General features: G+C 29.7%; 1 protein-coding gene and 1 long non-coding RNA gene across 8 annotated transcripts; one reads left to right on the forward strand and one right to left on the reverse strand.

The window, feature by feature from the left end:
- Window positions 1-561: 561 nt before the first annotated feature.
- Window positions 562-8,887, forward strand: LOC120080270 (probable receptor-like serine/threonine-protein kinase At5g57670). Of its 2 annotated transcripts, none has more exons than XM_039034890.1 (10): window positions 562-769; window positions 855-982; window positions 1,070-1,188; window positions 1,287-1,411; window positions 2,154-2,525; window positions 3,991-4,245; window positions 5,437-5,594; window positions 6,695-6,895; window positions 6,988-7,134; window positions 8,603-8,887. In XM_039034890.1, exons 1-10 carry the CDS (start codon window positions 634-636, stop codon window positions 8,756-8,758), a joined length of 1,797 nt encoding a protein of 598 aa, XP_038890818.1. In that variant the 5' UTR covers window positions 562-633; the 3' UTR covers window positions 8,759-8,887. The 2 variants fall into 2 exon arrangements, with proteins under 2 accessions (XP_038890818.1, XP_038890819.1); XM_039034891.1 differs by having other exon boundaries at window positions 6,695-6,891; window positions 8,603-8,730.
- Window positions 8,888-13,708: 4,821 nt separating this feature from the next.
- On the reverse strand, window positions 13,709-16,768 carry LOC120080312. Of its 6 annotated transcripts, XR_005482466.1 has the most exons (7): window positions 16,313-16,768; window positions 15,668-15,862; window positions 15,454-15,546; window positions 15,167-15,249; window positions 14,679-14,782; window positions 14,322-14,391; window positions 13,730-13,771 (listed from the first exon to the last, which is right to left on the reverse strand). It is a non-coding gene; the product is annotated as an uncharacterized LOC120080312 (long non-coding RNA). The 6 variants fall into 6 exon arrangements; XR_005482463.1 differs by having other exon boundaries at window positions 13,709-13,771; window positions 14,322-14,782; XR_005482464.1 differs by having other exon boundaries at window positions 14,679-15,249.
- Window positions 16,769-18,294: the final 1,526 nt, after the last annotated feature.

An 18,294-nucleotide genomic window follows, 5' to 3' on the forward strand; every position in this document is an offset into this window, starting at 1 on the left:
CCCAGCATAAAATATATTCAAATCCATTGTTAGCTTGTTGAAAAAAGATATATTAAAAATAAAATGGGACCAATTAAAAAGTGAAAGAAAGATGCATCCCCAAGTCTTGTGTTTGTAATAAAGTGAAAAAAGAACTCTTTCTAAGTGGCTATAACTTTTGCTACCAAATCCCACAAATCAATATAATTCTTATAAATATTTATATGAAAAAAGGCTTCTCAAAAAATTATTTGGCTTTCATGGCAAGACAAAATCATAAATTGCATAATTTCTCCCCCTCCTTTGCTTATTCCTCAAAGCACCCAACCACAACACTTAAATGTCCTTATGAGATTCAAAAAGAAAACAAGAGAGAGAAGAGAGATAATAACTTATGTTTGTTCCTATATACTTTGAGAAAGTTTTCATTTATGCTTCTTAAACAAGAATATTGGAATGAAAGCTAGGGTAAGGTGGCCTCACACTTCAACTGAAACTTAATCATTTTGTTGCATTATTTCTAAACCCTATCTTTCCATTCTGGTCCTTAGCTTCACATGTACAAATAAAACATAACAAGAACTTCTCTTACACTCATACTCACAATCCAATATTTCAATTTTTCCAAGCCATTTTCTTGGTGGTGAAGAGGTCATGGGGTTCACGTCACCGGTTAAGATACTCGTCGGGATTCCTTCCGACGACATTGACGAGAGCAAGAAGCTTCTTTCTTGGGCAATCACAGTTCTAGCTCATCAACATGATTGCATTGTTGCTACTCATGTTCTTGGTTAGATTAACTTCACCCAACTTTCTTCAATTCAAAAATTTGTTTTGTTCCAATTTCGATATGTTTTCTTTGAATTGAATGATAGTCAGCGACGATACAAAGAAGCGTGGATCGACAAACATGACAATGAAAATTCAATCGCAGCTTCGTCGAGCAAAAGCCTACGTCATATCGATTCTCGGAGAGTTCGCCAATATTAGCCAATCCAAGCAGGTAAATCAACTATGTTAAAAACAAAGTACTTAATATAATAGTCTACTTTGAACCTAAACCTGCATACCTGAAAAATGTCATTTTCAGGTAAATTTGGAAGCCAGAGTCGGTTTTAACTCGAGCATTGGCAGAGGTTTGACTGAAGAAGCGAAGTCGATTTCAGCCGACCTCCTCGTTCTTCGTGGTGCGAGAAACAAGTCAAACAGGTAAGGAAGCTAAAAGTATGAGTTTTAGAATGTAAATTAGTAATTTGGGTTGATCAGGGATGATTTTGTTTCTTATATTATTATAATTTTTGAATTAGAACCCCCAGCATCGCAAGGTATTGTTTTGAGAATGTTCCTGAGAAATGTACTCTGGTCTTCTTGGGAAAGCAAGAACAGTTGAAGCAAAATTTGGATTCTGATTCTGATTCTCTTCCATCTAAAGGTACAAGGAAGATTAAGAATAAAATAAAATAAGACAAGTTGATGTTTGATAATTATTTTGTTTTTTAGTAGGCTGTTTTTATTTTATTTTTGTTTTTAAAATGTTTCTAATAATTTTTTTTTAATTTTTTTTTAATAATTGTAACTATCTCATTTTTGCACTTTAAAAAGTTTCTATCCATGGTTTAAATTTTGAGTTTTGTATTTAATAGTTGTTTTGTCATTATTATTAAATTAATTTATGAATTTATCAATGGAATTTAATTTTGACTATTATTTAAGGATTACATGGTTAACATATCGTCCGTTACGGTTAAACTAAACTAAAATTTAAAGTTGAGTAAAAAAAGAAATAGATGTAAGTTGCTCTAGGTAAATTATAATAAAAAGATAATCTTTAGGGTTTAACTAAATTAGAAAAATTAGATCGAAACTATAAAAATAATAGTAACTAAATTTAAGGATAAAGTTAAAACTTTTAAAACTATAGGATGCCCAAATCATAACTACAAATTTTTAATTGAATTGTGAACCCGAACATAGGTCCATTGATAAGTAATCAATTATATATCTAAAAAATGGATGATTTGATCCATACTTCTTAAATGGTTGAATTCAAAAAATACATTGTAAAACCTAAAATCAATGATCAGGTAACAGCCTTCATAAACACGATTTCTTTGGAACAAAGGGTCTCAAACTTCTCAACTTATAAATAAAACAAAATCATTTTCAAATGGCAGGAGAAGAAAAATGCGAGGGAGATGTTTTCAGAGCTCAAAAGGCAGAGAACAATAGGGTTCCGCCACTCGTGGTGGCAGACGATGAGGTCGAAGCTTCCGGTGACTCCATTTCAAACACCACCACGGAGGACGACTCCTCCACGTCAGGCGACTGCAGCACCATCGGCTCTCCTCCGCCACTCATTTCCCCTTTCAAATCCCAATCCGGTGACCGACGACAGCGACTGTCGCCATGTAAATTGATATCATCGTTTATTGGGTCGCCTTTTCGGAAGAGAAATTGTAGCTTTTCTGAGAAGCAATCGGCTCAGCCTCTGTTGAGATGTTTCAGCTATGAGGAGATTTTGAATGCTACAAATAATTTCCATCCAGGTTTCTTTTTCACAAGCTCTGTTATCCTTTTTGATGAAATTTGACAATTTTTTTTTTGGTTTCGTTTGGAGTTTATTATTCATTTTTTCTGTTTAGAAGTAATTTAAAAGGGTAGTCGTAATGTGGCTGCCTCTCATCTTTTGAACGTGGATTTACAAATTTGCATGCTTAAACATACAAATTCGAAGTTATGAAAATCGAAATTTCACAGAAAAAATGTCAAACTATTTATCGAAATAGAAGAAAAAATATTGATAAACACCGATAAACTTCTATTAGCGATAGAAACGGATAAAAGACTAAAATAATTAAATTTTGTTATTTTCTATAAATATTTTTCCTAATTTTTTTATTTTTGAAAATCCCCTTATGAGAAACCCAGATTGAAATTTAGATGAACCTTATCACTTTTTTTTTTTTCCTTAGAGAAGTATAAAGTGTATTTATGCATACAGAGACTTTTTTTATATGATTGAGCACAAACATAGTAAAATATTCTAGCAACATGAAAGGAACAAAACTTAACTAGCTTCCCCATACTATCAAAAAATAAATTATGATGTTTTTTTTTTTATTTTATCGAGACAATAAAAAGTATGCACATATATTTTCTAGATTAATTATTAGAAAAATTATTTTTTAATTCTCAAGTTTTGAAAAATAGTTACATTTAATACTTTGATTTTCAGAATATATCTTTTTAGTCTCTAAACTTTTAAAGATAAGTGTATTTCACACCTAAGTTTTCAAAATATACCTTTTAATGTTCGTGTTTTTAAGAATAGCTCTAAAAGGCCATTAAAGTAATTTTTATTATTTTAAATAATTATATGACATTTTAAATTAAAATTTTAATTTTTATAAATAAGTTTAGAGAGAATACATTATTGAAAATTTATTTTTCTAATTGAAAATAATAAAAAAAATATTTACGAATTTTTTAAACTCATTCTTATAGTTTTGGAGATTAAGAAGTTACATTTTAAAACATTTATAGACAAAATGCACCTATATTTTAAAAACTCAAGAGAGAAGTAGATATCATACATTAAATTTGAGAGATAAAAGCGTAATTTTCCCTTTTACCTCTTTCTTGTTGCTTTTTTTTTTTTTTTTTTTTTTAAAAAAAATAATATGCATTTAAAGACGTTTAGTAAGGACACTTCCACAAGATAGGGGAAAAACTCGAATCTTATGAAAAATTTTAAAATGTTCCATTTATCTCTAAACTCCTAATGTTTATATTTTGATTTCTGAACTTTTAAAATATCATAGTTTATCAGTAATAGATCGTCATAGATATTTATTACGGATAGATAATAAAATTTTTCTATATTAATAAATAAGTTGGCTTGTTTTTCTTTATTTGAAAATAGTCCATTTTAAAAATAAAAACAAAAATAAAAGGTAGGATTTTTGTGCTAATATTTGAAGGGTTTTTTTTTTTGGTTTTGGTTTAAATCAGATAACATGGTAGGGCAAGGGGGGTATTCAGAAGTTTACAAAGGAGAACTATGTGATGGAAAGATGATTGCTGTGAAGAGACTAACAAAAGACAACAAAGATGGTAACAAGGAGAAGGAATTTCTTATGGAACTTGGAATAATTGGTCATGTCTTTCATCCAAACACAGCTTCTTTGGTTGGTTGTTGCATTGAAAATGGCCTTTATCTCATCTTCAACTTCTCTCAAAATGGAAACCTTTCTTCTGCATTGCATGGTAATTATTTAACCAACTTTATTTCTTTCTCTGACCTCTACTTACTTTCATTTCTCATACATCCTATCATTAAACTATACAATATTTTACCCAATTCACTTACCTATTTTAGGTAGGAGTGAAATTGAGTTGAGTCGGGTCGGATTTCCTTAGAAACAACTCGATCTAACCCAGGTCAATTTTGTACAAACACATGACGTAACCCAACCTGTTTGGTTTCATACTTCCCTAGTTTTGGGCTATGTGTGTGTTTGTCTATCTCATAGGATGGGACTATAAAAATATGGGCCATAAAAAAAAAGATGGGACTATAAGGAAAGCAGCCCAGAAAAAGAGGCCGAAAAATTGACCTAAACTAAACAAGATCCAAGTGACAAGTGCAAATATAACAATCTTGTTCAAAGTATTAGAAAATATAACACAATGCATGCAACAAAGTTTAGATCCAACTTTTAGAGTTTATTAGTAATAGACCATATCATTAAGAGGACTCTATAAGCGACATGGTCTATCACTAATAGATGCTTATCAGTAATAGAGTCTATCACTGATAGATTTTATTATATTTTCTATTCTTTATAAATTTCGTGTTACATTTAACTATTAGTCCCAAAAGTACTATCAATTATAATTACTCAGAAGATTCAAAAGGCTAGCTCCAATTAAAAAAGACAAGACCTAATAGATAATTTCGACGTACTTATGAAACAAACACTCAAATCGAAAGACATTTAAACCCTATTGCGGAGCAAACCTTCTTCTAAGGTCTCTCCATGTCTGTAAACATTTGGACGATTTCTCTCAATCCAAATGTTCCTATAAATGAAAGAAGAAAAGAAAAAAAAAAGTTAGGCAACTCTAGATTTTATTTATGTGATTGGGCTAAGAATGACATGTAATGTAGTATAGAAGATGAGTTTCATGTACGTGAAATTACATAAGAAGTGCTTAATTACATGGTTGCTAATTTTTTTTTTATTTTTTATTTTAGTATATTTAGGTGTAAGGGATTCGAACCACAGACCTCGTAATTTCTAGAACATTCGAATGCCAATAAATTATGTTCGATTTGACATGAATTTTTATATTCAATTCATCCTTTTAACTAAATATATGTTATGTTGATATGGAATTGAGAAAGAATAACATTAAAAAATAAAGCATTTTTAAGTGGTGAAATAATTTTGATAGGGAAAACAAGCAAAATTTTGGAATGGTCAGTGAGATACAAGATTGCTGTGGGAATTGCAAGAGGTTTGCACTATCTTCATGAATGTTGCAAACATCGCATAATCCATAGAGATATCAAAGCGTCTAATGTTCTTCTTAGCCCTGATTATGAACCCCAGGTAATATATAATATATCTATAAATTCTAATATTTATTTGCTTTTTATAGTGTAATAAGATTTATTGAAAATGTATTTTCTAAGTTCATATGAATCTATTTTTTTTTTTTCTTTTACCCTTTTAGATTATGTAAATAAATATAGGATTTTATCTCAAAATCAATTGACAATGAAATGAGTAACTCATTTATCTTAGAAAAATCATTTTGACATGTAAAAGATTGTTAGTCGGTTTAACGATTAAATGCAGGAACTATTTAGATCAATTTAATTAACTCCAGGGCTTTAAGCAATATGAATTTTGTTTTATATTTTATGATTCATTGAGCCGGATGGATTCAACAAATATTTGTTTGTTTTTGAATTCTTATTTAAATAGTGAAAATTTGAGAAACAATATTTTTATTGCTTCAATGTATCCAAAAATATTTGAATTTAAAATCTTCAAATATAAAATTGTATTTAAAACAAAAAAAATAAAAGTTCCGAAAAACATATAGTTACATTTTATAAACTTATTTTACTTTTGTTAAATTAAAATAAAGTATAATATGTTGAGAATGTGATAAAAGTCTCACATTAATCTAAAATAGAAAAAAAAATCATAAGTTTATAAAGGAAGACAAGCATCTTCAACGGTATGAAGTTTTTTGGGTAAAACTAAAAGCAAAACAATAAGTGTTTATGACCAAAATAAACAACATCATATAACATATCTGAAGGTTCGTTATCCCTAACATAATATATGATAAAATTTATAACATAAAATATGTATATAAATTAATTAATAACAATTGAGATTAAACTTAATATTTAGTCGCAATTAGAACTATTTCCATAGTTTATAAACCTATTGTGAGCCACATTTTGAACAAATTGTTTAAATTGTGATTCGGATTCCGAATTTGAAAATATGAAATACAATTTCTTCTTTTCAATCGAATCTCTTATTTCCATCACTTATGTTTTTCGATCACTAATTAACACATCAATCTTAAGAACTAAATAGACATTAAGTTGAAATGGTCGATATATATATATATATATATATATTTAGTTTTGACTTGGTTATATATGCATTACTGTTGGTGGGTGAGGCAGATAACAGACTTTGGGCTAGCAAAATGGCTTCCAAACAAATGGACACACCATGCAGGCACATTTGGGTACTTAGCACCAGAATATTTCATGCATGGTTTAGTTGATGAAAAAACTGATGTTTTTGCATTTGGAGTTCTTCTTTTGGAGATTGTCACTGGTAGAAGGCCTGTTGATTCATCCAAACAAAGCCTTCTCTTGTGGGTAATAATTAATTAATTAATTAATAATCTATGCCATCTTCTTCAATCTTCACTAATTAAAAAAAAGGGGTTTAATTTTGAATTTTTGAACAGGCAAAGCCTCTTATGGAGTCAGGCGAGATCGGGCAGCTGGCCGACCCGAGGCTCAAATGCTACGATGCCAAGGAGTTGCAAAGAGTCGTGTTGGCTGCTTCTTGCTGCGTTCGACAGTCCTCGGTTGAGCGACCGTCGATGAGCGAGGTATGCTACGACAATATGATAGGTCATAGGTCATTATATAATGTTGTGTGTGTGTGGGGATATTAATTGAATTATGAATTTGAAGGGACCCAATTAGTAGTTAGAAAAGTGTTACACTGTTCTTGTTGTCTTCTCTCCATCCCATGTTTTAAAGTTGACATTTTATATGCCTTTAAATGAAGAGAGAGAATGCCATAATTTTCAAGTCATAAAAAGATCCATCATTTCAACTTTGAGTTCTGAGTAAGCAAACTTTTTTCTTTTTTAATTCAAACACAACATTTGAAGTTGGAGGAACTCCTCAAAGTGTGTTGATATAAATAAATTTATCATAATTTATGAATTTGTCAATTGGTAATTAAACAAGATAATGAATCAAATCTTTTACCTGATCTTGATGAAAAATATATCTTAATTAGTTGACGAACGTTTTAATTAATTTTGAATAAGTAAACTAGTATGGTAAAAATCGATTCCAATCTATCACGTTGGATTATATATATTTGTCTCATAATTAAGTCGAGATATGCTGGAAATAATATGGTTAAAATTGATTTAGGAATGGTTTTGTTGTTAGTACAAAATAAGAAAGAATTTCACAGGTGAAGATTTTCTTTGTAATTAAGTTTGTAACATGTTTTTTCCCTCTATTTCTTCTGTTCTAGTTTTCTGAAAAAAGGAAAAAGCAAAACATACCATGTGTTTTACTGCTTATTTGGAAATTATTTTTTATTAAATAAAAGAGAAGAAAATCTGTTGTTAATTACTTTAATGCATGTTTCAACCTTTTTTGTCATTTGGATCTCTTTTTTATATTATTATAAATTTTATATGTGGTTGTAAATATTCAAAATAAGAAACAGTAATCAATAATTTGGCTTATATATATATATACACACATAATGACTAGGATTAGAGATTTAAAACGATTACCTCTTTTAAAGCTCAAAACTCTAAGGTTTGATGATAATTATATCTTCGATTTTTTGTTTTTGAAAACTGTATTGGTTTTTTTAGACTAAAATTTCAGAAATATTTAATCCTTTTTAAACAAACATATACAAGATCATTTTAGCCAAATTCGGAAAACATCAAAGTCTTTTTTAAAAACCAAGTTATTATCTAACAATTGGAGATTTAAATCAGTGGAATTTAAAAATAAAAAAGTAAGAGAAATTATTTTTAAAAAGCATAATTCTAATCTTATTTAATAGGTGCTCATAGAAGTCTATCAGTATCTATCAATGATAGAAAATGTTAGAAGTCTATCAATGATAGACGTAGATAGAAATCTATTAGTGATAGACGTTGATGAAAATCTATCAACGTCTATCGGTATTCTTTTTTACTATTTTTGTAAATAGTTTCACATTTTTTTTTATTTTATGTGTGAAAGTTTCCTTTAAATTATTCTTAACTAATTCCAAATGTTTTTTTTGTTTTGGTTTTTAATTGGAATAAATTATAGGTATTGGATGTGCTAAATAAAGGCCATGATTCAGAGATTGCAAAGAGCTTGAGAGCCCCAAAGTTCACCTCTGATGATGATAATGAACTGGATGATTATTCCATGATATTTGGATATGAAGTTCCAATAGACATACTTCTTGAGGATTATTTATGAGATTATTTAATATATATATATATATATATATTATTGGAAGTGAGAGTTTAAAATTTTAGCATTTCAGAATCTTGTATTATTTTATTCCTCCAAATTAAGCCTTTATTTATGAAGCTTATTTTTGTTAAAAGTTATTAAATATTAGCCACTTTGTTAATATTTTTTCATATGTTCACATAGAATTATAACTGAGGTTGATGTTGATATATTTATTATACAATAAAGATACCAATATAAGATTAATAGACATAATGTATAATGGGACTAAATTTATAATTAATAATAAAATACTTTAATATTAAAAACATAGACCAAGAAAATAAATAGAGTCCTAGAAAATTTGAAATTAACACAATATTTTCTTATGGGTAAGGCAATACATTCAGGAATTAATAAATTTAAGCAATTGTATTTGATAATACATTTATAAATTATATAACTACGTATAAACAAACCTAATATTAGGTTAAACATAAGGTCAATTATTTTAAATGATAAAACTATCAGAAATATTTATAAATATAATAAAATGTCACTTTTATTACTAATAGACAGTGATAAACATTGATAAACATTTATCAATGTCAGTGATAGACAATAATAGATATCTATTAGTTTTTATCATTCATAGACAATCACATTTTGTTATATTTATAAATAAGTTGACTCATTTTTCCATATTCAATAACAATCCTAACTATAAACTACTATGAATTAGTTTATCGGTATGTTTTATATATGTTAATTTTATGTATAATTACTATTTGGTAATATCATATTATTAATTATACATTATATAATACATATTTTAATTAAAAATTTTGAGATGATAAATTAAATATTTTAATTAGGGTTGTTTTTAAATATAGAAAAATGAATAAAAATATTTACAAAACATGGAAAAATTTTAGAACTATCAATGATAAACTGATGGACACTGATAGATATCATTGATAGTTTTAAAATTTTGTTATATCTTATAAATATTTTCAACAGTTTTATCGTTTGAAATAATTTTTCTTTAATTTTTTAATTTTTTAAATATAACTATACATTCTAAATTAGAAATTCAAAATCTGATAAAATGAAATACTATAGTTTTAATTTTTTTAAAAAAACATTTTAATATAATTATACATTTGAAATTAAAAATTCAAAATCTGAATAGAGAAAAACATAAAAATATTGTTTTTTTTTTTTTTTTTTTTTCAAAATCTACACTATTTGAATAACAAAATTAAAAATAAGATGAAAATGTTTACCGAACATATTTGTTGATGGATCTAAAAATATAAAACTTAATCTAGATTACCTACCAAATCTGAACTAACTTTCCTTTGAATTTCCAACCACAAAAAACTAAAAATAATAGTCCATATGTAATCATTAGAAGAAAACAGCAAAGCATAAAAGTGGCTAACATTGAGTTGAAGTGGAATAAGTAAAGAAAATGTACAGAAAATCCCACCCAATGTCATATATTGAGTGTTTTTAATATAAAAACAACTTTTTCAATAGCTATTTTGTATTCCCATTACAACATTCTACTTATGAAGACATGTTTGATAATCATTTTAGAATGGTGTTACTCATTTTTTTTAGGTCTATAAAATTAGATCCATTTAAAAATGGAGATAGGACGTTTTTCTATTTTCAAATGAATATTATTTCAAATTAAAAATGATGTTATCCTATTTCACTTTATTTTTTCTTTAGATTATGTATATTCATTCTCTAATTTTTCTCTCTAATCTCTATTTCCAACTTTATTTAATCTCTCTACTTTAGCATGCTATCTCTTTTCCTCACTTTTTTTTCTCTCTATAACTTCCTTTTTTAAATATCTCTTACTTTTTTCTCCCTCTTTTTATATGTACTCCTTTGATCACTTTTTTTCTCTCAAAATTTTGTCTCTAATTTGTTCTCTTTAAAGTATGTATTCCTGAAGTTTCTCAATATGTATCTCACTAACTTTGTTTATTTATCTAATTTGAATTTTTGCTTCTTTGACTAAAATTTTGTCTCCTTAGCTTTTAAATTTTGTTCCACTCTAACCATTTTGCCCCTCCCTGCCTCACATTCTTCTAAAAACTTTTCTTTAGCTCTAAATTTTTTCACTCTTAAATTTCTGTAATGATAGAATGTGGTTTCTCATACAAAACATAGATGTCCTATAAGACATCCTAACAAAATCAGAAATAACAAAATCAACAAGATAATATAATTCGAGACAAAAATGACACTTAGGACAAAAATTGGCCTAAAGAAAGGGAGTTGTCTTGGACCTAGCCTAAGCCAGCATGCTTGGCCTCGACCAAGGCCGAAGCTGAGCTTCACAAAACCCCTACGACCTAAGGGATCATCCTAAGCTTGAAAAATGGCTAAAGAAAGTGTTCAGCCTCAACTAAGGTCGAGGTTGACTATAGAAAACTATTAAATAGAGCATGCCCCTCAACAACACTCTAGCCTAGAAAGCCAAAAGACAATCCTAATGCAACTTCGAAACCTTAAAGGGAAAGTCTTAGGCCAACTACACCTATGGATATATCATAATAGCTCCAGAGAGGGGTAATTCCCCTCACATACATAAAGTTCCTACTTGCTACATAGATCTCTTTGCTAACTTAATCATTAGAGCCTGTGTGGCAAACACCACATTGATGTGCATATTTTTCTTGTCTTGTAGGTAATGATCTTACCTGAATTACAAATTCATGGTTGTTGCCATAAGAGGATTAGGTACATATTTACCTTGTCTAATACTTGGCATCAACAACCACAACTAATAAAACCTCAAGATCGTGTGAAAGGTCAATAGATCATCAAGACATGTTTAGAAAGCATTGCTTTAAAGATGATTATTCACTCAACATATGTCGGTTGGAAGCATACTAAATCGAAAATCTCTATAGGATTCAACAACTAATTCTGGTAGGTCAACAATCTCAAACGACTCAAATCTAACAGAGTTTTTGAATAGTTACTCTGAACTCAACTCAATATCAAAAAGAAAGAAAAAAAGAGGACAAGATAACTCTTCAAATTGGAATGAGATACTTAAAAAGAAGAAACTGATTGCTATTTGTAGACTAACAATTTCGTAACTCTTCAAAATATAAAATAAAAATAACTATTGAATAATATGTCAAACATAACTCAATTTAATAGTTATTTGACCAAATATATAGACAATGATTAATTTTCAATATTAACAAATTGAATATAACAATGATTATTTTAGTACTATAAATGATAGGGAGATTCAATTCATAGTCCTCTTGATCACTAACACATCTGTAATCAGTTGAACTATGTCCGTTTTTAATAATATAAGAATGAATTTAATAGATTAAATTCATTTATTTTTCACTTGTTTCAAAAAATCGCAATAACACCTGATAGGAACAACATGAATTATCAGTCAGAGGTGTAATAGAAACAAATTTGTCATTAATGAATAAAAAGAAGTATTTTGTCGGTACATACCCCAATGAGAAATTTATGTATATATTGCTATCCCTAGATATACTTTAATTTTTGTCACTAATGAAACTCTTGGAGAGAAATTTCCCTTGTTTGCACGTAACAATTATGGTGATAATGAAAGTTTTTTTCATTGTCTATCTCCATGAAAATGTATTAGAGCTCTCATTAATTTGCACACGGCAATTCTTAACAATTCTCTCTATCCTACTTTAGTACCTTTCATCTTTCGAATGACACTTTTTTTTTCTATTTTTTTTTCAACAAAATTTGAATAATTTCTAGTTCAATGAAATATATTATAAAGATTGTGCATTGGAGAATTATATTTTCTTAAGTTTCTTGTTACTGTTCCATCATTTTTAGATAAACATAGGTTACATCTCAATGCCAACTCATGTTCTTAGAAAAAAAATATCTATATAAATATATATGGTATATCAAAGTTCATGAACTCAAATGTGTTCGGTTCAAGAATATTAAACTTAAAGTGAGACATCATCTTAATGACACATGTTGAGGATATCCCCACATCAAAAAGATGAGAGATTTGACAACTTTTATAAGATATACGAGTTATTCTCTTCTTATTGTCAATTAGTTTGAGATCGAATCTTGGATTGAATGCAGCTTACTTGTATTTCTTCTTTTACTAAGTCTCATATAATGTTAAATCTTAATTTAATATTTTATGAAACTTTCATGTATGTATATGTTAAGATTTGATTAAATCACTAGAAGAAATTCGGGCTTTAATATCAGTTGACAACCAACATTAAAGATAGTGTTATTAAAGCCCTTTATTGTCGATTGCCTTTAATGTCAGTTTTAAACCGAAATTAAAGGGCTTCAATAACACAACCTTCAATATCAGTTGCAACCGACATTAAAGACCTTCAATGAAATTTTCAACCGACATTAAAGCCTGTGTTTTTTTTAATTCTTAACCGACATTAAAGCCCGAATCTGTCCGTTTTTTTTTAAACTTCGTTGTCGAATCCATTTTTTTGGTCAAAAAGTATAACATGACACATCATCATCGAACGCTGTGGCTATGATATATTATTCATGTATGGATTGTAAATATATTACATTTAATCCACAAATTCTGCTATAACATTATAATTTAAAAGGCCGTACAATAATTCAGGCCTTAAAAACACAAATTACAAGTAATACAAACATTATGATTTTACAAACACTATAAGTTTACTGTCCCTCTCCACTTGGTAAGTATGGATCCTTTCATAATTCTTCTTGAACAGACCCCTCCAGCTTCAGCAGTGTCTAGTTATAGGCATCTTTGTCTGACCACTATTGTTCAAAGGATCACAAACAGAAAAGATTTAAAATAAAGGATTGAAAGTGAAAATATGATCAGAATTTATATTCAACTAACCGTGTTTATTAGGAATGTGCATAAATGGTACATTCAAGGCAAAATTCTTGTAGTGAATGTGTTGGATCTAGAGTTCCCCAAGAAAAAGCATAAAGAGGTTGCGATACCAAATCTTAACTTCTTTGTTGTACCTGCAAAACAAGAAAACTCAATAGTTGAATAAATGAGAGAATCTTCTTTTTCAAAATCTTTAATCCTTTTTCAAGAATCTTCTTTTTCAAAATTTTTGACAGCATAACGATTCTACCACAACAAAACCAAAAATTTACCTTGAACCTGTTCAAAGAAACACACTCCCAAAAATATTTCACAATCACTTGTTCTCAACAGAACTATCAGAATTCCCAAAAAATGAATATTCAAGAACACATACATCAATAAGCAAATTTAGCTCACAATGTACTTCAAATCTCAAAAGTTGTAATAAAAACTATCATAGTGCATGAATAACCTGCAAACTACCATAATGCAATCCACAAAATCAAGCACCTTGAATCAAATCTAAACTACAAATAAATAGTACCCATGAATCATAAATGGGTGTTACATTCTAATCCAATATGGTCCAAAGAGAAATAAGCACACCATAACTTATCAAACAGGAATTTCCATATCATTAGAGTCACTTGAAAATACTTAGAAACTGTGCTTAAAACTGCAAGTATTAAAAAATGCACTTACCTTGGACAATTTTTACGTGAATTCCTTGCTGTTGCAAGAAATCCATCTCCTCCCCACCCCTTCCAAACACCTAAAAAACACACAAACAATACCATTAAAAGTATATGGTAGAGGAAGAGATTGAGAGAATACAAATGTGAGGAAACTTCAATCAACATGAAGGCTTGAATTGTTATTGCATGTTATCCATTAGAATCTTTTATTAAAGTTGGCCCCCTTCCATAAACGGAAATGTAACCATGAGAAAAAACAAAAACTTGTAAATCTTGATCCAAACAAGAGTGAGAATTTACTTTTAAAGTATAGAATACAAACAAAAACTTGTAAACTATAAAATACAAACAGAATTGCACACACACTAGTCATTATATAGTGTTTTCCAAATAGTCTTTCAATTACTCCTTCGTTATGTTCTCTCCACCATCCACCATAGATTTGATCCAAATTGAAAGCATGACTTCCTACAAGCAGAGAAAAATGGGCAAACAACATATAATAAGAATTCAACATATAATAGGAAAGGAGGAAATTAGCATCTCCAACTAAAAAGTTTTACATTATCCATATAACTAAAAAGTAAAAAAACCCCTAAAGCAACACCAAAACTTCAAGCAACTAAAAAGCACACCAAACAGATTCATTTAGACAAATAATGCATAAATATAAATTACCAAATGATGCCTAAAAAGTTTCACTACCATAAACCACTCAATGGAAGTCATAAACAACTAAGCTATGACTACCATAACTGCAGGATAGTCATAGCATTCCAACACTGAATCTAATCCAACACTTTTGAACAAATAGACTTTTAAGATAAGCATATTATAAATATTACCTTATACCTATTATTAATGTTGTTATGAAGTCCTTTTTGTGTTGGGTGCACCTTCTCCACTTGTTAACCTTCTTAAAACATGTCCATTCACTACAAGAATTTGCGGAGGAATCGGTCCAGTCAACTTGTTATTGTGAAAATCCCTTCTTAAAACACGTTTCCTGACTAAGTGTATATTTCATTCTATGCAGCCTACCCCCATGTAATTTGGGTATATAATCAAAGTAATTATTTTTTTTTTTAAGAAAATGGTATCACCAAAGTCCCTCATAGACACCAATTGAGGCTGCTTACTTGAGTGTAGACCAAGAAATATCAAACTTTAGATGAGTACAAGAACGATCAGATGCAGGTGTATGGAGCTCCTTCCTCACAACCACATTAGATCTTCAAGCAATAAAACAATAAGTTAGATTCTTTCTACTTCTTTTCCATATTTTTAAATTTTGCAGATGGAGCAAGGTGGTGCAAGTTAAACTCAAAACTCAATATATCAAATTCTCAGAACCTGAATGGAAGTTAAGCATCATGTACAACATGACCATTTGCATTCATCCAGTTCTTGTTGTCATCAGTCACATCTACAGGATCATAGAATACCACTCGATATTCTGATATGGCAGCCGTGTAAGGTGTGGTCACTATTGTTACATCATCCTCATTTCGAAGCAATTGATCCAACTCAGGCCACAAAGATTCTCACCTAAAAAAATAGTAAACCATGAAAGTATGAGTGGACAATCTTCTTGAATATACTTATTCTTATAAAAGCTTATATAGTTCAAATAGGGAAACAACAAAATCCCATTTTAATGTATAAATCATTAGTTGGAAACTAAAATCAACCTCACCAAGTAAACAGCCAATAAGTGAATGCTTAAAGTAGATATAGCATTTAGAATTTAGTCTCTCCATGAGTGCTTAAAGTTGTTGCTATTAACACAACAATTTGGAAAATGTAGATCGGAACATTAAGTGGCTAAAAGAACAAATAAAATTATTGAGTAGATATAGCATTGTAGTAAGCATCACTCTTCAAATAAAAAGATGCAAAAATCTAAGTAATTGTACTCCACAGACGGCGAGAAGATTTACGGACGGCGAGTCGTATATACGGATGGCGAGAAGATCTACAGACGGCGAGAAGATATACCAAGGATCTACGAACGACTGGACAGATCTACGGATGGAACACCAGATCTACGGACGCTGTGTAAGGTGTGGTCACTGTTTTTGCAAGTCGTATATATGGACAGCTGGACAGATCTACGGATGGAATGCCACGAACGCCGGATCCACTAGATCTATAGACCCATCGAATGTATAGATCTATGGACGGTTGGATGGAACGCCATGAACGCTGGACCCATTGAATCGGAAAAGAAAGAATGCCCACAAAGCTGTATGGCCGGACGGAAAGAGACGCCAGACGGAACGCCGGACGAGAAGAGACGTTGGACGCTGGACAGAGACCCACGACAATGACAACGCCCACGAAATCAAAGATCCGTTGTTGAAGATCGGACTCTACATTGTTGAAGAAGAGAGGGTTTGGTAAGAAAGAGTGAAAGGAAAAGAGAAGATTTGGAGAAGAGAGGGTTTGGTAAGAGAGAGTGAAAGGGAGGGAGAATATTTGTTTAAAATGAAAGAAATTTTTTTAATAAAGTAAGAAAAAAAATTGAGACCTAAACCGACATTAAAACTGATCTTCAATGTTGTTTTAAAGCCGACATTAAAGATCCGTTTTTTTTAACCGACATTATACATCAAGTTTCACTTTTTCCAACTGACATTAAAGTCCAAAACTCTTGTAGTGAATCCTAAGTAGTAAAATGTTCTATGATTACAATTATTCTTTTTTTTTTTTCCCTCTCTTTTTTTAGGTGATTACAATTCTTCTTGTTGTCTGTCATTTTGTACCTATGAGAAAGACCAAGAGAAGAAAATACAATTTGAAGATAAAGCCAGTATGATTGAGTCATTCAGCTCAAAAGGCTTGTCCGAGCTTCTGAAGACGAGGTCAAGGCTAGTTTGCCCCAACTGGTTCCCCCTGCTTAAGTTTGATCCAGCCTTCCAAAATCTTTTTGGTAAAATGATAGAGAATACTGTAGGTTTAGCTCCACTAAATATTGAACATGTTGACTCTATATCATGTAAGTCTATCTTTCTTCCCTAAAAATTTGTTCTTTACCTTGTGCAAACAACTAAGTTAAACTTTAGAGTGTCTTTGGTAAGGACCACATTAATATGTTATTGTTATTATTTCTCATGTGATCTTTTCTCTAAAATATAAATTTATTATAGTAGCACGTGAATATCAAGTGAGTTTTCTATATTAAATTTTACCATCAACCCTTCTAACTTTTTAAATACCTTTGATAATTTATATCTCACGGTTTGATTATTGAATATACTTGGAATTTAAGCGTTAAAAGTTCTATAGATTAGTTTTCACATACAAGTTCAAATAGTGTTAAATATGATTAGTCTCCTAAAATATCTATGCACCATCTCACATCTATGTGTAGATCGATGTGTATATAAAAAATTAATATTATAAAATTAAAGTAGATATTATTTGTAAGCAAGTCATTAGTCAATGACAATTCATTGAATTTTTTTAGTCAAGGTAGTCGGCCTCATAGAGTGCCAAAGATCTAACCTACACGAGGCAATAACGAGGCTCCACCTATATTGATTCATTGTCTCTTTGTGCCTATATAACTCTTCTTATGTGGACATTCAAAAGTAAATTCAAGTTTTCTTGTTGAATGTAATTAATTATAGAGGCAACAATTATGAACATAAAACACAAAATTGTGTCTTAAATGCATGTGGTTAGAGGATACTTACTATGTGTAGGATATATGTTTGTTGTTAAGATTGTTTTTGTTTTATGTTGCTAGAGAAGAGATTAAGATCATCATTGTAATTGTGATAGAGATGACTACTGATCAGTTATAGTCTGATTGACATTAAAATCAATATCGAATCGACCTAATTGAAATTGATGGTTTGGTTTAGAAGGTTGGTAGGATGGACACCAATGAATTTTTAATTGGTTGCTTCGAAACAAACCATCAATCTCTTATTTTCTTTCTCTCATTTTTTCTTTTCATTTTTCTTTTCACCTTT

The sequence above is a fragment of the Benincasa hispida genome, chromosome 6 (assembly GCF_009727055.1).
Source record: "Benincasa hispida cultivar B227 chromosome 6, ASM972705v1, whole genome shotgun sequence".
NCBI classification, from domain to species: domain Eukaryota; kingdom Viridiplantae; phylum Streptophyta; class Magnoliopsida; order Cucurbitales; family Cucurbitaceae; genus Benincasa; species Benincasa hispida.

Coding starts and splice junctions, on each gene's coding strand:
- LOC120080270 (XM_039034890.1), top strand. CDS start 634: ATGGGGTTCACGTCACCGGTTAAGATACTCGTCGGGATTCCTTCCGAC. Junction 1,189..1,286: donor GCGAGAAACAAGTCAAACAG/GTAAGGAAGCTA, acceptor TTTTTGAATTAG/AACCCCCAGCATCGCAAGGT. Junction 6,896..6,987: donor AACAAAGCCTTCTCTTGTGG/GTAATAATTAAT, acceptor ATTTTTGAACAG/GCAAAGCCTCTTATGGAGTC.